Raw genomic sequence first — 22,564 nt, 5'->3', positions numbered from 1 at the left:
AGTCTGCTGGACGTACTTGGTGGCGGTGTCGTCGAAGGTGACCTTGGGCTTGGCGGCCTTGCGGCCCATCCAGGACACGCCGACGGCCTCCTCGCTGGCGCCGGGCCGCAGCCAGTACACGCCGGTGCCGGGCTGGCCGGGCTGGCCGGCCTGGCCGGCCTGGTTGATGGGCTCCATGGAGGTGCCGGCGCTCGGCGCGTTGCTGCCGCCCGCCGCCGCGCTGCCGTTGCTGTTGCCTGCGCGACAGAACCAGGGTGGTCAGCTGGTCTCTGGAAAATACTCGACCCGCGGACTCGGTCCAACCCAGCCCAAGCCAAAGCCTTACCGTGCAGTCGCGCCCGCCGGTCCTGCTGCGACTTGCTGATGACCCCCATGATGGCGTTGCGGGGCTCAGCGTCCGCCACAGTGTAGGCGCGCCCGTTGCCCACCACGAGCAGGGGCTCGGTGGAGGCCTCGCCGCCGCCGCTGCCTGCGCCGCCACTGCCGCCCACCACCGAGCGCCGCCGGCCGCTCAGGAGCTCCACGTCGGTGCAGAGGCGGACGGAGCGCGCCGACCGGACCACGGCGCGCGCCACCGTCACGCGGAGCTTGAAGGTCTGCGGGAGCACGAGCCAGTGAGGAAACGCCGCCAAACTAAAGCGCAGTTGAGTGGTCGTCGGACAGACCAACGCATTTCAATGGGGTTTCCAAGCCCCCTACTACAACTCACCCATTTGTGCTTGACGGTGAGCAGCAGCCACAGCACGACCCAGCACAGCAGGTGCAGGATGCAGGCGCACAGCGTCACCAGCACGGCCGTGTCCAGCGAGCCGCGGTACAGGATGGTCCAGTCGTGCACGAGCGGGGCCTCGCACACGCACGCGCACAGCAGCACGCACAGCGCCGAGCAGTGCGTGAAGCACACCCAGCCGTGGCTGCGCGGACGCACTCGGATCACGCGCTTGGCCGCCTCCGTCTGCAGGAACGCGTGCAGCCTGCGGGGCACCAGCAAGTATACACGTCAGCCCGAACGAAGTAGAGTGCAGGCAGTGGTGGTCGTCCTGCCTGACCCATGACCCATGCCTGCCCGGTCCTGACCTTCCGTAGCCGTAGAGGTACAGCACGAGGCTGGAGGCCATGACCAGCAGCGTGGTGGCGATGAGCAGGCCTAGGGTGAGTCCCGGTGACAGCAGCATGCCGGCGTCCGGCGGCGGCGGGTGGTGCTGTCCGTGTCCGAGACCGTGGCCGACGCCGTGGCCGCCACCGTGGCCGCCGCCGTGGCCGGCCCGCAGCGCGCGCTGCACGGCCACGCCCAGGCCGGCGGGCAGCGCCTCGCGCACGCCGAACACCTGCACCTTGTAGAGCGCCGAGGCGCCCAGCAGCGCCAGGATGCTCTGCGCGCCGTTGGCCGCCAGCTGGATGGAGAAAAGCGCGCCGAACGTCTTGTTGCCGCGCCAGAACACCGCCGGGTAGCGCACCGCGTACACCAGCAGCGCCAGCCCGTAGTTGAGCAGCTCCGGCGACACCGTGGCCCACGACTCGGCGTCTGGAAAATGGTTTGAGAAGGCTCTTAGTTTCAAGTTTCGTTACGTGTGTCGAGAACGTGTGCAGACGTCTACCGGTTTCTTTTATATCAAACACAACGGCGACGCTCCCAGTCGCGCCCTTAACGACTGCATGCACCAGTGCTCTCTCTCTGTGTCTCTCTCGATCTCCCTCCCTGAAAACACACACACAGAGAGAGAGAGAGAGAGAGAGAGAGAGAGAGAGAGAGAGAGAGAGAGAGGCGCATCGCGCTCCCCTGCTGCTGTTATTGCCGATGCTTCGTCGTGATTTTCGTGAAAATAAATAAAAGGGCGTGCCTCACAAGGGAGTAGTACGAAAAGGGAAACGGCGTTCTGCGAGATCCCCCTCATCCGCCGCATGCAAGAGAGTTTAAGGGCAGCCGCTGTCTGTCTGTCTGTCTGTCTGTCTGTCTGTCTGTCTGTCTGTCTGTCTGTCTGTCTGTCTGTCTGTCTGTCTGTCTGTCTGTCTGTCTGCAACCCCCCACGCAGCGCGGCCACTGCACCCGGTCGTGTCTGTCTGTCCGCCCGCCCCTGCTGCGCCACCCTCGAGCGGAAAAACGCAATAATGTTGTAGGGGATGCATCCCGATGACCTTCCCCCTCCCCTCCCCGCTCCCCGCCACCGTCTTCAGCATCGATGACACCAATTGGAGGCCTCCGCGGACGAGGATGGGGGCGCCCCGCCCCGGTCCGCCCCGGTCGATCCAACAAAGTGGCAATCAACTCAACACGCTGACTTGGGGGAAAGTTAACGGAAATAAAATAAAACGGAATGAAATTGGGACATGTCGTAAATTACGCAAAAAAAACGAAAAGGAAATGAGACACTAAAGGACCGTGTTCGCAGATTATCATTCATAAAGGGCGAAGAATGCGTTTGCGGAACGACATCGTGACCAAGCACTTGGGGCAAGTCACGGCAAAAAAAAAAAAAACTTTTGAAAACGCACTGCCAGCAATTCGGCGGCGGGGAGTACACTCCGCCACAAAACTACACCGCGACAAAGCCACGCCCGGAACTCGAAAAGCGATTTAGTTTATAATAATGCGATCAGTGGCGTTGTGGGGGACACTGGGGGACACAGCCGACGTGCTTCAAACTTGTCGAGACGTCGAGACGGCGGGACGAACGCCGCCGCCGTTCGAGCTCTAAGGTTCGAGAGGGGCAGCACTCACCTTGCAGCTCGGCGGCGGGGAAGGCCCAGGCGCGGAGCCCCTTGTCCAGCAGGAAGAGCGGGGCGACGCGGGGCGGCAGGGCGGAGGGGGCGGCGGCGCGCGGCGTGGCGTTCAGGGCGGCGTCGGCGTGCGGCGACAGGGTGGACAGCTGCACGGCGTGCTGGTGCTGCTGGTGGAGGTCGCCGCCCATGAGTCGGTCGGGCCGCAGACCCCAGTCCGTCAGGTCGGGGCGCCACAGGGACTCTGCAAAAAGAGAAGCCGGAGGATGAGCCAACTGTTGCAAGCGGCGACTGCCATGGCGACGTCGCGGCTGGGTCGGGGCCGGTCGGACGGAGCGGCGCACAGCCATGAGGGGGCCAGAGAACCGGCGCAGGCAGCCCTAACCCGTTTTGAGCTCCAGAGTCGCTAAAGAGGACTCGAACCGAGCATTGCGACCCCACCCACGCTGCCTCTCAAAGGCGTCCTCCATCGGTGTGAGAGGGACCGACTCTCGCGGAATGAGTCTGCAGCAGGTGATCCGCCTCGCCGGCCTGCCTCCAAGTTGCCGCGTCGGTGAAGGGAAGGGCGCACCACGCCGATGAGGGTCCCGCACCGCCCTGCACCCCCCACCCCTCACCCCGCGCGGTCTATGGCGAATTCAAACTAACTTTTCGAAACGGGCGTGTTGCGGTTTGGGTCGGGGTGGCTCCTCCACGTAAAACGCTGGCCCAGGGCATCCCTCACAGGCCATTTTCCCATACCGGGCTGGTTCGCTCTGTCTCTCTCGCACTCACGGGGCGTTCCGGATGCAGCCGAGAGAGAGAGAGAGAGAGAGAGAGAGAGAGAGAGAGAGAGAGAGAGAGAGAGAGAGAGAGAGAGAGAGAGAGGGCGCACCAGTCCGGCAACACGTACGTCCCCGTATATATAATCAAGTGCACAAGTTAGCAACAACGGGCGAACGTGACTGGAAAGTCTTGGGGCGGCTCGGCCGCGGACCGATTCCGAGAGTCGTTTTCATCGCTCTGTCTCTCTTGCACTCACAGGGGCTTCCCGTGTCGGTGCGAGAGAGATAGAGCGAGACTCTCGCTCAGTCCCGGGCGCCTCCTCCAAGCAGTGGGCCGGTGTCTGGCTCCGTCTAGCTCCTCGGTGAAAGACCGGCCGCCCTCCGTCCCGACTCCGTCCCCACATCGAGTACCGGTCCGTGTCCCCTCGGAAGAGGAATGGGCCGCCCAAGAAAAACAACACCAAAAGGGAGCGGAACAACAACAAAAAAAGTCTCTTACAGTAAGGAAACTTCACCGTGTGTCCGCGTGCGCCGTCGTGCGTTTGGACGGCTGTCCACTCAAAAAAAGGGGGCAAGGAAACTTTTGTTCCTCAGACTATCAGACTGATCTTACTGTCCTTGCAAAAAAGAAAGTTTAAAAAAACCCGGTAGGGAAAAGCAACTGTTTCCACTTGCAGCTCCACACGGAGTTTCGAGGGGAAAATAGTTCACGTGAGAAGTACCAACTAATCCAGAGAAATTTCCAGTCTCACTGATGAAGTTTCGAATCGAATTCACACGAGAATGTACACCAGAAGACTCAACTCGATTTTCCCTTTTTACTACACGCTGGGTGGAGTGGGTGCGCCCATGCGTCCGTGATTGGATTGGATTCATTGGATTCAAGGTGAACAGCGCGGCTCCGCGAGTACACTCTCACACCCGGCCGTGTGTGTACACTGTACACCTGTTGCCAGCATGATCCGATTACCGAACGCCCGAACACGCAAGAACCCCTTCCCCACTGGAAGGGCCCAGGCCGTACGCCCAGCCAGTGCGCAGCACAGAGTTTTGGCCACCGGCACCGGCCTTCTGGCCCATGCACCGTGCGCCTGCAAGAGGGCAACGAGCGTTGCTCAAGCTGAAATGAGAAAACGATCCCCGCGCAGAAAGTGCCCGAACGCCGCTACTAGACGCGCTCTGACGACACGGCGCGCATCCCCAGTTTACTCACTCCCCTCAAATCTCCGGCAGCCTCGCCGCCGACGAGGACGCCGACGACGCCGACGTCGAAAATGACGTTGAATACAATGAAAAGCCGCGTGGATCTCATAAAGCGATTTGGGGGCCCGGCGGCTTGGTCTCGGTGCTCGGCGGCGTGGCGGGGGTGCGGCGGGGCGGGGTGGGGGTGCGGGATGGCGTGCGCGTCCATGCGGCGGCTAATTGAACAACTTTTGCGGGGGAATTCCGCCTGCCCCGGCCTGCCCTGGCCGCGACTTCCAAAATAAAGCCCTCGAGAGCATCACCTGGAAGCCCTTGGCCTCGCCGTCTGGCCCTGCCCTGCGCCCTGCGCTCCGCCCTACCGATACCTCCTCCCCTGCACTGTGGCCTCCCGCGCATATTAAAACTTGGCTAGACACAGCACTACCTGCTTTTCATCAGAAACTCCCTCCCCCTTTCTGCATTATCGCTCCAAGCTCCACGTGAATCAGGCAATAGCGGCCGGCAGACCCGTTGTCTCTCTCGCACTCGGCGGCGTCTCGCTGGGTGCGAGAGAGAGACGCTGTCCGGAGCCATCCTTACTGACTGGGCCCCGGAGGCCCTCTCACGCAGAAAGGGGTCTGATTCCGAACAGTGTAGTGCGGGCGACGGCACAGTGCAAGTGCGTGCGCGTCGTGCCAGGGGGGCGGGGCGGGGGGGGGGGCGGGGCGGGGCGGGGCGGCACCAGCAGCGCGTCGCGCCAGGGTGGGAGGAGAGGGCGGTTCGCGAGTTCAATATACATCTCTCGAGGCGCCAAATATCTCCGGCCGCTTTTAATTCCGGTCCGAGGTGCCTTCCAGTGTCACTCCAGCAGCCCCCCCCCCACCGACCTCTCCAGCACCGATTGATGAGAGGAGGGAGAGAGCCGCATGCGTGCCGCGCGTGTGGGAAAGAGAGAGAGAGCGAGAGGGCGGAGAGGCGCGCGATAACTGCAGACAGACGGACGCTGAGATAGCATCCATTCCATTTGATCGTTTCCGCCGTATTTGCGACTCGCGGTGGTTGCGGCGGAGGTGCTGGTGTTCCTGGAGGCCGTGGTGGTGGTGGTGGTGGTGGTGGTCGTGGAGGCCCAGGCGCTGCAGGCGGGGGCGGCGCGATTTGGCCCGCTGTTAACGAGGTGGCTTGCTGTGTTGCTCGCCCCGGGCCTCTCGGCCCGCCCCGGCCCGCCCTGGCCCGCCCTGGGCCCACCGCTGCGCGTCCCTTTGGCAGCGATATTCCAATCGGGAAACGATGGCCCACTCGGGGTTCTGATCAAAGCACCGCCCCCACCCCCCGGTCTTAATAGGGTCTGATTCCGACTGCCTGGCCAGGGCCAGGGGGCCAGCCCGGGCCAGCCCCTCCCTCGGCCCCGCACCGCTACATGCAGGCCGCCGCCTCGACTGGCCTCAAGCGTGCCATGGGCGTGCCATGGGCGTGCCATGGGCGTGCCATGGGCGTGCCATGGGCGTGCCATGGGCGTGCCCCGCCTATTCGAGGGGCAGCCAAACTATCCGGACCGACGTCACTCCACGCTGAATAAATCACTTGAGCTGCAATCACATCAGGTCCACCAGGTCGGCGACCTCTCCGCTGCTCCGCCAATCTATTTTGGCGGGAAGGCCGGGCCGGCCGACCCGTGAGCGGGGCGAGCGAGGCGAGCGAGGCGCGTGACTGGGAGGTCCAGCAGGGTCGCTGTCGCTTGGCTGTCGCTGTCGGGCTCGGTTAGGAACCAGGTCAGCTGGGCCTAAGGGGCTGGAACAGGTTGGGGGGGCCCCACCTCGGGCCCCATCCACCCTTGCGGCTCCACACTGCAAAATCCTGGTTCCTAGTTTTTCGCAGGTACCCCATAGTGAAGACATATGCCATTCCCAGGGCCGGGAAAACCAGGAACCATCGCCATTCGTGGTCGAAGCAAACACAACCCCACCCATTAAAAAATCTTGGAAAAAAAAAAATTGAATGCGACGACTCAGAGAGATGTAAGCGCTGAGAGGAAAATTTCAGAACCTTTGGCAAAACTGAAAAATAAAAAACGCCACGTGATTTTCCAGTGCGGGGCTCGCCCAGGCTGCCACTCTCTTCTCGGCCGCCAGCTCCAATTTTTCCTTCGGCAGAAGTGTGCGGCAATTGCATTATCTGCGGCGTCTTCCCGGTGTCACTGAAACCACCACCACCACCGCAGAACGCCCGCCCCGCCCCGCCCCGCCCGCCTCATCCAATCATCATGACTTAGTTACACGTTCGAGCGTGCGTGACTGCGTGTCACGCCGGCGAGCCCACACGTCCCGAACCCTGGAGCCTACACCCGCAGCGGGCCGCAGCAAGGGGACGAATCCGCGTTCCCAACAGTGCCAATAAAAAACGAAAACAACAACGAATGAAACATATGTGGTGCTCGGGCCCATCATCGGGCGCGCCATCTTGACTGGATCCAAGGTCACGGAAGGTCACGCAGCCGCAGCCAGCGGCCCCGACGGACTGGCGGGCAACGCGGGCAGCCAGCCAAATCCGATTCCCGCCAAAATGATTTCCTGCCACCGCCGCGCGCGTCGCGTATCGGCTCGGGCTTTGCAGAGTGCGGAGTCTGTGGACTTCCCCGCGACGACCGCGGGCGGGGCGGGGCGGGGCGGGGCGCGCCGCGGTGAGCACAGCTGGCCGGCCGGCATGCACACTGCCCGCCCCATTCCATCCCCCTCCTATCAGGGCAGTTGGTTCTGCTCCGCCTGCTTCGCATGGTTCGCATGCTTGGCCCCGCTCCTCCTCGCGCGCCGCGGTCTGCTGGGCGCTTTTAAAAAGAGGGCGTAAAAAAAACAAGTTTCAAGATAAAAAAAAAAGGAAAAAAAAGAAAGAGATTTTTACAAGGCGCCGACTGGCTGCGGTGCTATGCGCCCCAACGAAAATGCATCGTAAACTGATAACAGTTTTATCGAGTTTTGAACGGGCGGGGTGCGGGGCGGTGCGGGGTGGGGGAAATGAGGGGGAGGGGGATGTCGCGGTGCAGTGCGGAACGCGGTGGGTGGATGGCAGGTCTCTACCCTCATCAGAATACACTCAACTCGACTCTGCCCTGCCGCGCCGCCACGCCTCGTCCGGGGTTCGACTCCCCCTGCCTCCCTTTCTCTCGCCGTGAGGACATCTTCGGCAGGGAGGAGTCTTTATTCCTTATGCCTATGCATTACGGCTAATTGAATAAGGAGGGGAGGGGGAAGCACACCGAGTGAATTCGGTTATTTAGTTCACGGCGAGAGAAAGTCGCCGAGATGGCTTCGGGGGCGTTCCTCCGCGTGGCCTTGTCAACCAACGCAGCAAAAGAAAATGCCCTTTTCCATTTTTTTAACGCTGCAGTTTTTTTTTTTTGTAAAAATATTTTGAGACGACCAAACTGCTTTGTATTATACAGCAGGAGTTTGGCATTAATACCAGCTTGGAAGTTGGCTTGTGATCTTGCAGCTTCCCACAAGGTACCGACACTTACATACACAAACAAACATACACACATAACCCCTGTCGTCGTCATCTTTTCTCCCTTGGCTCTGTCCGTAAAGGGCCATCGTCGAAACGAGACAGCGGCAATCGCAGAAACACAATTAAGGCGAAGCACAAACGCGAACACTTCCCGTTTCTCTCGCGCGGAGCGCCCACCAGCCCAGCAGCAACAAAAATGATTGAATCCAAACTTTTGCATAGAAAAACAGCGCCTTTTCCCCCCCGCACTCCCCGCCGCGCTCCGCTCCACCAACAACGGCCGGCCGGTCCGAAATGAAGTCGTCCATTCAGTGCTCGTGCCTCTGCGGACTGACTCCGTTTCGGTCGCTCTGTCTCTCTCGCACTCACGGGGCGTCGCGTGTAGGTGCGAGGGAGACAGAGCGACCAAAACGACTGTCGGAATCGGTCTGCTGCGCGCGCCAACAAGAAGGCCGTAACCGCCGACCCTCGGCGCGAGGCCGAGAGGGTTTGCTCGGCCTGCTTGGCGTGCTCCGCCAATTAATCAAAGCAGCAGCGCGAACTACTCGTCAGTCGGAAAGAAATAAGGGCAGGCTCTCTCTCTCTCTCTCTCTCTCTCTCTCTCTCTCTCTCTTGCTTTTGTTCCCAGCTTTGCGCCCTCTTTATTTCCATTTATTGTTTCAAACTGTTTGGGAGCGCGCGATCCGCGGCGCGCCGAGGCCGGGCCGGGGCCGCTGGGGGCCGAGGCCAAAGAACACGGAACCTCTTCATCTTGCCGCGCCGCCAACGCCTCCCTCTCTTGGACTTGTGATTTCCGTTGTTGTTGATCTCCGCGGTGGTGGCGGCAAGGCGCGGCAAGGCGACGAGGACGGCGACGTGCCTCCCGGTGCCTCCAGGCAGTGTCGTCGGCCGTCTCTCTCTCTCTCTCTCTCTCTCTCTCTCTCTCTCTCTCTCTCTCTCTCTCTCTCTCTCTCTTGCAAACACTAGTTCCGTGCCGGGGGCAGCCAGTGGTTGACGTTCAGAAACCGCGAGTGACTTTTCAAGATGAGAAATAGACGTCCTCGAACAACGAGGCGTTTTTCTTTCTTTCGAACATTTTTGCCACCGTGTGGCGTTCGTGAGCCTCCTTCCAGCTGGCGGCGAGCCCCCCCTCTTCTCCCCCCTCCCCCCTCTCTCTCTGGCCGCTGCTGCCGGCTTCGGCCAACTTTCGAAACGCGCGCAATAAGGGAGACGGACACCTCTCAAAACTTAGCCTCAAACTTTGATTCGAGTTGCGTATATTTTTGTTGGCGCGCGCGACGTCGCGGCAGGACGGCGTGGAAAAGGGGAGGGGGGGTTGTCGCGCAAGCGGTGCTAATTAACGAGCCCTTGCCAAACGGAGTGGAAACGGTCGCCACCTTCCCCTAACCTGGGGAAGGCGTAGTCCGTACACTGAGAATGAAAGAGGCATGATCATGACTAAAATATTTGGTGAGGAATTTTTTACCGCCCAAATTTGGGAGAGGAAGGTTTCCTAGCCCGAATTCGGGTGAGGAAGGTTTCCTCAGCGAAATTGGGTCCATATAGGTACGTACACCCTTCCTCACCCAAGTAGACGATATAGTAAGCGCCAACTTTCAAGTTGACTCTTGAAGAGACACTTTGAAAGGGTAAAACATGAGTGCTCATTAGTTGGCAGAGTAGTGGAAGGCAAGGCGCAGGGGCGGTCCCTCGACGACGCCTAGAGAACTTTTTGGTTCATAAAATATAAAGATACGTTTTTTGTTGGGGTGGAGGTGGAGTTGATGGACTATAACTTTCGCTTTGCATTTAAGCAGGTGCCTGCGTCGATAAGGTGGGAATTTTCACACGGAACAGACAACAACAACAACATAACAACAACAAAACCATCAGCAGTTCGACAGACAGACAGACAGACAGACAGACAGACAGACCGGCGCGGAAGGGGCGCGTGCATGCGCGCGTGCTGGAATGGAAGCAAAAGTTTATAGGGTGGGTAATGATATATATTACCGACGCTGCCCGGGCCAGCCCCAGCCAGCCCCGCCGCGGGGCGAGGATGCATGCACACGAGTAAAGTGATTTACCTGGCCGAGGGGAAGGTGGGCGGGTGTGGGTCCCACACTGTGGGTGCACTCGCGGGGGCGCGTGGCGGGAAAGCAGACAACTTTGAATCTCTGAATTTGAATCATTATCTCCCCGCGTGATCTACGGCCCGCGCGCGCGCGAGTGTGTGTGTGTGTGTGTGTGTGTGTGTGTGTGTGTGTGTGTGTGTGTGTGTGTGTGTGTGTACAGCGAATTGCCGCCATTACCACGAAGCCCCTAGACGATCCATGATAATTATGATAACTAAGATGGAGGGCGTCTGGTCGGCCCATTCTGGTGGAAGCCGCCACCGCGAAGGTGAAGGGCATCGTCGTAGAGACATCCCAGAGTGGGCCCACTGTGCGTCGTATTGCGTCCATAAGTCCGGCCAGCAGACTTTGATTCCAAAAGTCGTTTTCGTCGCTCTGTCTCTCTCGCACCTATACAGGACGCCCTATGAGTGCGAGAGAGGCGCAGAGTGACGAAAGCGACTCTCGGAAATCAGACTGCCCGCGAGGACTGCCCCGTTTTCCATTTCTGGAGCCCACGTCCCTAAATCCTAAACCGCTCTATTTCCGATGACAAGCGGCCGGGCTGACCGGCCGGGCTGACCGGAGTGGAGGGGTAGGGGGCTGGTTCCCGCAGTGTAAGCAGGCTATCCCCGCGGCCCCCCGCTGCAGGCTGCCACCGAACGGCGCAGTCTCTCTCTCTCTCGCACCCCTGCAGGCCGCCCCACGAGTGCGAGAGAGACAGAGCGAGGTGCGGACTCGACCCTCGCCCGGCCGCGTGATCCCCAATAAGGGCCTCGTGGTCCTCCAGTGTGGGGCACTCGGTGCGGCACCGCGGCCAGGCAGTGGATGACCGCCAGGACCGCCACAGCCGCCCCATTCCGGGAGTCGTTTTCGTCGCTCTCTGTCTCTCACCCATATGGGGCTCCGCATGCGTGCGAGGGAGACAGAGCGGCGGAAAGCGACTCTCGGAGTCAGGCTGCAGGCTGCTGATCCTGTGTGCCGAGCCGGCGGCCGAGCCGGGGTGCTTTGGCCGCGTGGCTGGCTGGGCTTTGAAAGGCAGACAACGGCGGTGCATGCGGTGCGGTACCAATCTGGCACACTGCACACACGTCGCAGCGGGCGGAGCAAGCGGGGCGGCCTCTCGCTCTGTCTCTCTCGCACACCTATGGAGAGCCCCATGAGTGCGACAGAGCCAGCGCGACGACAGTGCATCGGCTGCCGAGCAGTGACCTGGACGTGAAGGTGGACGGGACGACGGCGCGGCCATAGTCCCCCGACTGTTTTGCAGTCGGAGTCCTTGCTGTTATGGCTGCCACTTGGGGGTACCCTGGCGGCACAGTCTCGAAAGACAGCCACGGCCACCGCAGTGTACAATGAGAGGCCAGGCCAGTGTCTCTGCGCCTACCACCTTTGTTCCCGAAGCGCGGCGCGGACGGGGAAAATGGTTTGGATCAGAGACAAAAGCAGGCCAAGAGCACACAGCGCAGAGTGAGACAGCAAAGGCTGATTCCGAGAGCCGTTCTCGTCGCTCTGCCTCTCTCCCACCCACGGGGCGTCCCGTACAGGTGCGAGAGAGACAGGGCGACGAAAACGACTGTCAGAATCAGCGAGGCAGGGCGAGCGGCAAAGGTGCAATTTGAGGCAGCGGGCGGCAGCCAGCCATCCCGCGGCACGGTGCCGTGTTTGAAGGACGCGCGCAAAACAAAGGGGAGGCACACTGCGAATAGCGCATTGCAGGCCTCCTTGCAGGTGGGGCAAGCCACGCCACGCCACGAGCACGGCCTTGGCGGCCTGGAGCACTCAGCGGCACTGCGGAGGGGAACACAGGACACCGCACGCGCATTACCCACAACGTGACGCACACACACACACAAACACGCACGCACAGACTCCCGAGGGTTGTGCCTCTTACCCCCATTCTTTGCCCCACGGCCCTGCTTTAGCGCGTCGCTAGCTGCCCTGGGGGTGCAGTAGTAAGTTGCCCCCTCGGGGGCCAAGTAGAGGGCGGAGAGGCCCCCCCTTCCCCTCCACGGCGGCGAGCGCCCGGCAGGTAGGCAACCGAGGCAGCCCTGCGCACCGCTGCCGCCAGTTTGCCTACCCGCACGGCGCTATCCCCCGCCTGCATTCCGAGAGTCGCTTTCGTCGCTCTGTCTCTCTCGCGCCCCAACGGGCCGCGCCATGAGTGCGCGAGAGACAGAGCGACGGATTCAGTCAGCTGTTCCGCTGCCGGCTAGGCCCCTCCCTTCTTCGAGGACGTGCATTTTTTTCCCGTCCCCGTTCCTATTCCGCAGTCCAGATGCCGCCGACCTGCCTGCCGCCAGGTGCGGCCGGTGCCAAGTTCGCAGCCCCCGCACCCCGCACCCCGCCCCGCCCCGCCCCGCCCCGCCCCGCCACGCCTGCAACGCCCCGCGTCAGCGCCTGATTCAGGGGATTCCAAAACGGCCTCCCTCCGCGGGGCTCGGCGGGGCTCGGCGGGGCCGCCCCTGGGGACGCATAACACGCGGACGGCGAGGCGGAGAGCGGAGGGGGCGCACACTACGAGTTAGTAAGAGCCGGGGACAGTAAAGCAGCCGAACGGACGGGCGGACAGGCGGGCGGACAGGCTGGTCTGGGAGACGCGTCGCGTCGAAGCCAGCGCCCTCTGCGTGGCTGCGTGGCCGTGCGCGGAACCAGCGACGACCGCCACCTGCGCCGCGACGCCAAAGCCGTCTCTCTCACAATGATGAGGCGTCCTGTAGGGGTGCGAGAGAGACAGAACGACAAACGACCTACAGTGGACCAGAAGACCGGTGGAGGCGGCCAAAACTCTAGACGCGTTTTGAGCTCCAGAGTCGCTAAACAGGACTCGAACCGAACGTGTGACCCCACCATTGGACTGCTCTCCGAACGAGGAATCCATTGGTGGGGTCACACGTTCGGTTCGAGTCCCGTTCAGCGACTCTGGAGCTCAAAGCGCGTCTAGAGTTTTGGCCGCCTCCACCGGTCTTCTGGCCCACTGAGCGGCCCTTCGGAATGAAGGGGCAGGTGTCCGGGAGGAGATCGACGGTGCCAGGACGACGGGCCGGACAGGCCGCCAACGGGGACGCTGCAGCCCGTCTGCCGCCCGTTTGATCCCACAGCCCCTCGAGGACTCCGCCAGGGCTCCGCCAGGACTCGCCGACGGCACGGCGTGCACGGCTCGGGACGCCCCCCTCGCCGTCGCCTCGCTTTGACGGGTCAGCCACCTCCACGCACAATGTCCCCAGAAGGGGCCACTCCGGGCATCAGGTATCACGCAGGCGCCGTCAGGGCCCCGCAGTGCCCCGGAACTCCCAAACGGCGACGCGACGCCGACCGTGACCGTGGCTGTGTCCGGGACGCCCGGACCCCAACGCGCCTGAGGAAGATCCACCGCATCGCTTGCGACGTTACGGAGCCTGACGAGGCTCTGCCACACCATTCGGTGCATCCACTGGGAGGGCGGGCGGCCAGGCGGCCAGGCAGGCACCTTGGCAACGTGCAATGGGGCTTAAGGCGGGCAAAGGCATCAGGTGGAGGTCCAAATGGCCCAGACATTGAATCCAACCGCCCCCACCCCCGGACCCGCACCCCGAGGCACGGCACTGTAACTCCTTGTTTTGCGGATCGGCCCTTGCTCACGCACCCCTGCCGCCCCAATGGAGCATGGTGCGGAAGGGGTGGGGGTGCCGCGCGCCGCTGGACGCAAAGCATGTTGTGATGATGAAACATCGCGACACGCACTCAACTCCTCCGTCTGCTACGCGCTGCTACGCTCGCCCACGCCCCCGCTCCCCGCCCTTCACACGCGGTGCTCTCGTCTCACTTTCCCTCCCCCCTCTCTCTCCTTCTCTCTCATTTCCCTTCCCACTTAAATAATGTACACTCCGGGTGTAAATCTCCAGTGCCCTTCGCTTTATCACATTAATAGCCCCGCCCGCCCGCCCGCCTGACCACAAGGGCAGTTGTTTTTCTGCCTCTTGCTTGTTGTTGTTGTTTGTCTTTCTTTTATATTAACTCGTTGTTCGCGGTCTAGTTCTCCTCCGCAATTTCGCACTTGCCCCACCCGGTGAAGAATCGCGCAGGCTTGTGAGGAAAAAACAAAAACATGAAAACAAATAAAAGTAAAGAGAAACGCACAGAAATGGAGACAGCAACAAGAGGAGAGGGCGGTGCACCTGGGCGAAACGCGACGCCCGTTCGGAACTAATTAGACAGGCGGGCAGGGCTAATAAGGTCCCTTGTGTTGAAAAGCGGGGAAGGGAGCATCGCAACAACACGGCCACCTCAGACCGCAACTCTGAGGAAGGATATTTTTCCGCACGAAATTGCGTTATCTTTCCTATTGTAACAAGTTGATTAAACCTTGACTCGAATAGCTTTGCACAGAAACAAGTCTAACACCTCATCCTCAAACTAATGAGAGAGAATTTTTTTTTCAGAGTACACTCTTAATTTCCTACTGAGAAATGCCGTAAAGGCATCCTGAGCTACTTTCGGTACTCTACGACACAAGTACAGAAAAATTTGGTTCGTAATATGCAGAAAGTCATCATAAGTTACTGGGAACCCCTGTTACTGACTTCGCTGTGCCGTCATAATACTCAGCTTTTTGAACGTATTTCGAAGAATAAAACGCCGATTGGGGCCTTGGGAGTGTGCTTGCCCCGTCTGGGCCTCCCCTGTCCGAGTCGTCCCGATGCCTTCACGTCCTGTTCTGATTCCCCGGAGAAGAACCCCCGGTCCACCAGTTCCAGCAGGTACACGGCCTGTCCCCGCCCCGCCCCGCCCCGCCCCGCCCCGCCCCGCCCCGCCAGACGGCTTGAGGAGGGAGGCGAGCGAAGGGGCGGGCTGTTGACAGAGCGGCGTGATGGCCGGGCCGGCGGGGACGACGAGGTTCGAGATTCGAGAGTCGGGTTCCTCGACAAGCGGTCCCCGAGCGCGGCCGCCGAGCCGCGCACAGTGGGCCGGAAGACCGGTGGAGGCGGCCGAACTCTAGACGCGTTTTGAGCTCCAGAGTCGCTGAACAGGCCTCGTAACGAACGTGTGACCCCACCAATGGATTCCTCGTTCGGAGGCCTGTCCGCCTCCACCGGCCTTCTGGCCCACTGTGCCGCCAAAACAGACTTGCTGTCGATAGCGACCCCGCGACGCCACGGCGCGGTGCCGCGATGGCCCGTTGCCAGGTAGTGTTGGCACGCCACCGCCGCAGCCACCGAAGCTAAAACACTCAGCAGAACAAAACGGGCAGATTACCCCGCCCCACCCTAAGAAAAAGAAAATACTCCCGCGGTCGGTATTTGAACCCAGGCCGACTGCCCAGATTGAGGTTCGCTTTGAGGTCGGCGTCGAGGAGGCGGTGGCGCGGGGAATGCAGGGCGCTCCATGGGCGGCCAAGGGCGGGGCGGGGCGGGGCGGGGCGGGGCGCTCCAGGGGCGGCCAGGGACGCCGCGACACAGACAGGAGTGGCATTCCCGCGGCATTCGCGGCATTCACGGCATTCCCCTCAGCCTCCAAGAAAATCGACCACCGCCTTCAAAGGCTGCTACCGTTGCTACAGCGGTAGCCGTTGCGGGCGGCGTACCAGCACGAAATTTTACAACAGCAAAATCATGTTTTTTTTTCTGGTGTTTTTGGCGTTGTTTTTTAAAAGCCCCTGTTATTTTTTGAAGAATTCCGTGTTAAGGTCATAAATCGTAAACCTCTCCGAAGCGGCGCTGAAAGACAGACCGTCGTCTAGGCGGTCTAGGCCACGCGTTTAACAGTTGGAAGGGCCACACTGTGAGAAAAAAGTACGGAAAAAGTACGGAACATGTCTGGTCAATAATTTGCCGGACCGTCCCTTGCCAACTACGGAACGTTCCCACTTTTTTTCCGTGCCCCTTTACATGGGTTCTATGGAGCAAGTACAGAACGTTCCGTACCTTTCTCCGTACCTCCGTACTATATTTTTCTGTACCATTTCCGTACAAAAGTACGGAATTTTTTACAGTGCACACTCGCACTGACGGGCCGCGCGGCTTGCGCTCCGTCTCTCTCGCACTCGCGGCGCGACGCGGCCGAGAGAGCGACCAAGACAGCGTTGCCTGCTTAATTGGGGATGAAATGTTGAAGCGATCTAGGCGTCGGCGGGGACGTCGGGGGTGAAAACACCTCCCTGCAGACAATGCAGCAGTGTTGGCGTCATCCCCTGGGGCATTAATAATGAGAAGGGGGGGGGGGAGACCGGGGCACAGATGCGATACGTCCCCACCCCCCTGCCGCACTGCCCCTCGCTGAGTGGAGAGAGCCGCACCTTATGGTGAAACATGGCGGAGGTTCCCTTTCTCGGTTCGAGAGTCTGTCTCCCTGTCGCCACTATAATACAGAGGCTGTCCGGCCCGTCCGGTCCGAAAGGCCCTCCGGCCGGCAGATGCTCATTACAAAAGCGGGCCCGCCACCGGGGGTCACCACCACCACCACCACCACCACCAGAGCGACGAAAGCGACTCTCGTCATCAGTCTGCTGCTGTCCCATTTTCAGCTCGTCCATTTACAACAGGCAGCCACTTGCAAACGACTTGCCACTCCTCGACTGGCCGCCACACTTGATTCTCGCCCCGGGGTGTGCCTGCACTGCAAACCACCACCCCCCTGCATGCATCCCCGCATGCATCCCTGCGCGAATTGGACAGTAATGCCATTGTGCGGCGGGCTGGCCTGGCCTGGCCGCATGCACCCCCCCCCCCCTTTTGTCTGCCGTCCCCTGTCCCCCGGGGCGGGGCATTTATCGGTGGAAGCCACTCAGCCAGGCCCCCGCCCCTTTGGCATGACACAATGGCGAGTAAGACACTCGTGAGTCCTGGATGCGTCAGAGAAGCGCGGGGCACGGCACGCAGTCTGCCTGGGAAACCGCTCCGCGAATTCGTTTCAAAATGCCGGACTTTGGGGCAACCCTGCGTTTCTCCGACAGGTCTGGAACACACGGGCGACGCGGCCGTCGGCAGGCGATCCCGAAGTGACAGTCCCGCACAGCCAGCAGTCCGAGAGTCGTTTTCGTCGCTCTGTCTCTCTCGCACCTGTGCGGGACGCCCCGTGAGTGCGAGGGAGACGGAGCGAGCGCCTCGTGGAAACGCGTTGGGGAAACACGGCCGGAGTGACAGCTAGAAAACATGCAGCGCGTGGCAATGCAAAGTGATACACCCAGAAAAAAGGTGTCTTGAATCAAGTCGGGCTGGCCTTGAAACAAGGCTAACTGGGCCTTGATTGCTTCAAGGCCAGAAAAGACTTGAATCAAGTCAGATATTGCCTTGTTTCGTCTTGTCGTGGGTCAAGTCATTTCGGACTTAAAACAAGTCCACGAGAAGCCTGAAACAATCTTTTTTTTGTTTTAGGCACGATGGAGCCTTGATAGCGACACAGTGTTCAAGATTTTTTAGACTTGAAATTTCTCACATCTGTTCTTAGTCTATCAGGGCCCTTTGCTCCGTTAGGGCTTGTTTCAAGAAATTTGACTGAAGCAGCCAAGGCTATCGTTGACTTGAATATAGAGCCTGGGGTGAAATACGCGTCTGGGTTTAAATTTCCCAGACGTTAAGCCCTTAAATCCATCACCCGCTAGATCTTGCCACACAGTAATTGACATAGCAGACTCTGAGACGATTCCTTACAGAAAACGACAGGAAATATGGCTAAATTTAGATGGTCACCACAGGAACGACTTTGGCGCCTTGTCACCGCCCGACGTGGTTCCGCCAGCTGCCGCAAGAGCGCGCTGCACGCGTTGTCCGCCGTCCGCTCGGGGGGCCAGCCCGGTCGCCATTAGGGTAGTTCGGAAGAGGCCCGCCGGTGGGCGGGGTCCGAGGGGATCCACTAGCATCGGTCCTGTAGGACATGATGGTACGTTTTTGGGGGGCGTCAGCGAATTTCGATTCAAGTCTGGCGCGGACTTGTTTTCGACCAGTCTTGAAACAAGATGGAGTGACTTGAAACAAACCAAATTTCAAGTCATAAAAATCAAGTCTTTTACTAAACTTGATTCAAGAAACCATTTTTTTTGGGGGTAGGCGCGTGTGCTGTTGCCAGGTTGCCACTCGGCTTGTCAAACACACGCGGCGGGGGGTCGAGGCAGACGGGCAATGATATTGGAGTGGGGGGGCCGCGGGTGGAAGGCGGCAACTGTATATATTATTATCAGGAGGGACGAAAAGAACGGGGGGCGGGGAGGGGAAAGAGAAAATGGGGGGGGGGGGGGTAGGAAAAGGGGGGCAGGCGTCCGGTTGCCTGGCACGTATGCACCGCGTAACGCGATGTGTGTGTGTGTGTGTGTGTGGCTGGGTGTGAGTGAGTGCGAAAGGGGTGCACCGAAAGAGCTACTTCTAACGGGGACCATTCATATTCAGGACGGTAAGCTGTACATTCGCAACGGTAACGGCGGAACCCACTTCGCCGGAAAATGTTGTATCGACATAATTCTTGTCCGACTTTATAGTTCTGACTTTTTTTTGGGCGTTGCGAGTGACTTACTGCTTGGAGGCAGGGGTTGAAAAAAAAAGAACACATAACAAATTAGAACTGACAACAATATTATCCACGGTGCTTCAATTTTTTGGCGTTGAATTTTTTATTTCTCGAACCATAATGTACGGCGCATTTCAGACTCTTCTTCGCAAAAAAACCTTCCCCAAAGAAATTCTTTGAGCTGCAAAGAAAGGAAGGCCTTTGCAGGACTTTTAGCCGTGTACTTTGTCGCGGGGGCCTTCAATGTGCCGTACAGTGTACCAGCCGGACGCCCCCAAATGGTCCATACGATGCCCGGTGCGCCATCCCGCCCCGCCCCGCCCCGCCCTCGCGAAGCACAACCCCAGTGCAACCCCTCAGCCAGAGCGCCGCGCCTCGCTGTACTCATTCAGTGCCAAATTCAATTCGACGCACGAATAATTCGACGGCGGAATCAAATTGGCCGGGGCACTGGCAACTCGACTGGCAGCGAGCCTACACCTGGTGGAGAGCCAAGCGGGCAGCACGGCCAGCAGGGAGGGGAGGCAAGGGTCGGCAGGAAGAGCAGCACACTGAGAGCCGCCGTCGTCGCTCTGTCTCTCTCGCACTCGGGGCGCGTCCCGTACAGGGGCGAGAGAGACAGCGACAGAAACGCCTCTCGCTGCCCTCCGCCTCCGCGGGAATACACTGCACCGGTCTTCTGGCCCACTGTGCAGGTCTACACCCCCCGCCACGTGGGGGACGCTACTGCTGCATAAAACCGACAGGCGAAGTGCCGCCGAAGGGCGACCGAAGGGAGGCGCGCGGGATTAGGCCACGTCCCTGTTTCCCTATTCGAAAGGGCGTCGCTCGGCCACACCGGATGCTGCCATGTTTTCGCAGGCTTCGCAGGTACGCGTCGCGACGCGTCGCGGAGAGGCAGCGCGCTGGCACACTGGTACATCAGTATATACCCGTGGGCTGCGCTCCCGAACGGTGCTCTCCGTCTCTCTCGCACTCACGGAGCGCCCCGGAGGGGAGTGAGAGAGACAGCCAGCCGGCCGCGGTGCCGGGGATCGCTCCCCATCGCGGGGCCGGCGATGGCACACGGCAAAACACACTTTCCGCCCAGCCAGGCAGGCAGCCAGGCAGCCAGGCAGCCAGTCTCCCGCCCGTCCATCCCAGGTGTGTGTGTGCACAGTGTACAGCCTCCCCGACCCTCACCCTATCTCTCTTTTTTACAACCGCCGCACGCTTCGGCCCCTCCCTCCCCCCCCCCTCGCACCTCGTCCTTCCCTTTCCCCTCCGTCTGCATGTCTTTTCGTCATTCCCCCTCCTGCTAAAGCCGCTCATCTTGCCCCCCCTCCCTGTTTGCCCGGCCGGTCGGGGGGCAGCAAAGTTGCGAGCCCGGCAGCCGAAATAATGAGAAAGTTGCTAAGCGGCGCACAAGATTCGCCTCTAATATTTTCTGATTAGTTAAACGGCGCGCGCCTTGGTGCGAAGCCACGCCGCACCTTCCAGCCACCACGCCCCGGCACGAAAATAAGAGAGTCAAGCGAGGGGTGACCCACTGTAAAATTTTGTGTACAATGATTGTGTGAATGTGCAAGAATGTGCAAGATTTCTTGCTTTTTTGCCACACATGTTGCCTACTTACAGGCGTTTTTGCCACCTGAATGTGGAATGTGGTCAAATTTTGTACAACGAATGTGGGAAGCTGTTCCCACAGTCGTTCGACAGTCGTTCGACGAACTGCTTGCCGGAGCACGCCGACCTTGCCGAGGTCCTCTTCTTGTTGGTGTCGCGTGCCGCCGACCGCCACCTGCCGTCCGTCACATCTGCCAGCCTGGCCCTGGCCTGGCCAGCCTCCAACACATGAGCCCTTGACGAGCTTCACTGCGGAGCGCGGCGCGCGGCGGCCCTCGGAGTCAAGAAACCATTTTTCAGGTTGCAAGTGCCTCTCGCGGGTGGCGAGGCTCGGCGGCTCCGCATTCATTCCCCGGCCCGCAATGGACACTCTTGATTGTCTCTGTCGCACTCGCACGCTGCGCCGCCCTGCCCGACGGCACACAGGTGTGGCGGCGCGCGGCGAGACGCACGGCTTTAATTAAATTCCTGCCCGTTCCGAGAGTCATTCAGGCGGCACTGCCCTGGCACTGCCCTCTCGCTCCGTCTCTCTCGCGGTGTGTGAGAGAGGAAGAGAGGCGGAGCGACGCAAGCACTGTTCGGAATCCGACGGCCAAACTCGCATTCTTGGCGCGTTTTTTTTAATTCGCCCCGCACGCGCTGGCATCGAGTGGGGCTCACCGTCCAAGTATCACGTAACGCCACCGCATAGCTCCGTCCTCGTCGCTCCCGGCGGACTGGCGGCGAGCAGTGCGGGAGAGACAGAAGGCTGCGCCAACAGCACGCCGACCGTTTTCCCGCGCTCCGAGCGCCTGCGATGGGCGGGGTAGGCAACCCGCGCGCAGCTCGCGTCGGCGGGCGGGCATCGCGGCGTGCTCGGGCGGCGGCGGCTCTCTCTCTCTGTCTCTCTCTCTCTCTCTCTCTCTCTCTCTTTCTCGCTCTCTCGGCAGGGAACTTACTTTCTCCCTGTCATAGACGTCGTGCATGTCATGGGAGTCCAGGGCGTTCTGGACATCATGGAAGTCCTGGACGTCATGGAAGTCCTGGACATTATGAAAGTCCAGGACGTCATGGAAGTCCAGGACGTCATGGAAGTCCAGGACGTCATAGAAGTCCAGGACGTCATAGAAGTCCTGGGAGGCGCCGCGGCATTTATAGGATTCCTCGACGCCCACCCCGCGAAGCCGGGAATACCCTGCAGATATCGACCGACACATGGGGCGGGGAAGACATCGGCACCTCACACACACACACACACACACACACACACACACACACACACACACACACACACACCACACCACACCACAAAAACCCCACAGGGCAAAAAAAGAGAGAGAGAGAGAGAGAGAAGGAGAGAGAGACCTGCACGCAGTACTAATTGACGGCAACAAAGTACACACGTCTCCTGATTTGAAACATTCAACGCACTGTCGTGGAGAGAACCCTGAAGCTTGCAGGGTAGCAGTCGCAACGCTCAGCGAAACCGAACCGAGTCCAAATAAATTACACACACCTCACCTCAGCGGAAAAGCGGAATCCACTGAAAAGACCAGAGAAAAAAGGGGGAAAAAGATCAAAAAGTCAAGAAAAAAAATAAAATAAATAAATAACGGCGACGTCCTTGACGGCGCCATAAATTGCCAGAGCCATTCTGGTTTCATTCGAGAGGCGGAAGCGGAATTCAATGAGCCGTCGCTTATAGGGTGCAGGGTTAAGGGGGGAGGGGATGAAAAGAGAGAGGAGAGGAGAGGGCCAGAGAGAGAGGGGGAGGGGAGAGAGAGAGGAGGGGAGAGAGAGAGAGAGAGAGAGAGAGAGAGAGAGAGAGAGAGAGACGTCGGAACGAAACGAACAAACCCTCGAGGGCCGGCGTCGCCATCGATTATCTCGAAAAGGACTAAAAGACGCACCGGGGGATTCCTGTTGGAGTCGCGATCCGACGCTCATCGGCCGGAAAGAGAGGGGGGGGGCGGCGGAGAGGCCCGCCGGCCGATCAGAGAGGCTCTCTAGGAGTTAAGACTCCGGCCGCTCGCTCCAGTAAGCGTAATCTCCAGGCCGACGACTGACGCCAGGCCAACGGTGCGTGGCCGAATTACCAACCTTACCCGCCCGTACGTCGCAAAAACAAATGAAACCACGAGAAAAGATAATTTAAAAAGAAAAAAACACAAATGTTTTTTTCTTCAAAAAATGCAGGCGTATTTTTGAAACGTTGGGTATTTTTTGTTTTTTTGAAGGCTTATG

General features: G+C 60.0%; 1 protein-coding gene across 1 annotated transcript; it reads right to left on the bottom strand.

Moving 5' to 3' along the window:
• Positions 1–506: 506 nt before the first annotated feature.
• LOC117647452 (protein tincar) lies at positions 507–21,537 on the bottom strand (the record flags this gene model as incomplete). Its single annotated transcript, XM_034389196.1, has 7 exons — positions 21,280–21,537; positions 9,553–9,575; positions 2,720–2,799; positions 1,320–1,525; positions 1,078–1,202; positions 710–974; positions 507–596 (listed from the first exon to the last, which is right to left on the bottom strand). Coding segments are annotated over exons 1-7 (1,047 nt in total), but the record flags the coding sequence as incomplete, so codon positions are not given.
• Positions 21,538–22,564: the final 1,027 nt, after the last annotated feature.

Source organism: Thrips palmi, unplaced genomic scaffold (genome assembly GCF_012932325.1).
Source record: "Thrips palmi isolate BJ-2018 unplaced genomic scaffold, TpBJ-2018v1 HiC_scaffold_2, whole genome shotgun sequence".
Lineage (NCBI taxonomy): Eukaryota > Metazoa > Arthropoda > Insecta > Thysanoptera > Thripidae > Thrips > Thrips palmi.
The sequence above is the reverse complement of the archived record's forward strand: the minus strand, read 5'-3'. Positions and strand labels throughout refer to the sequence as shown.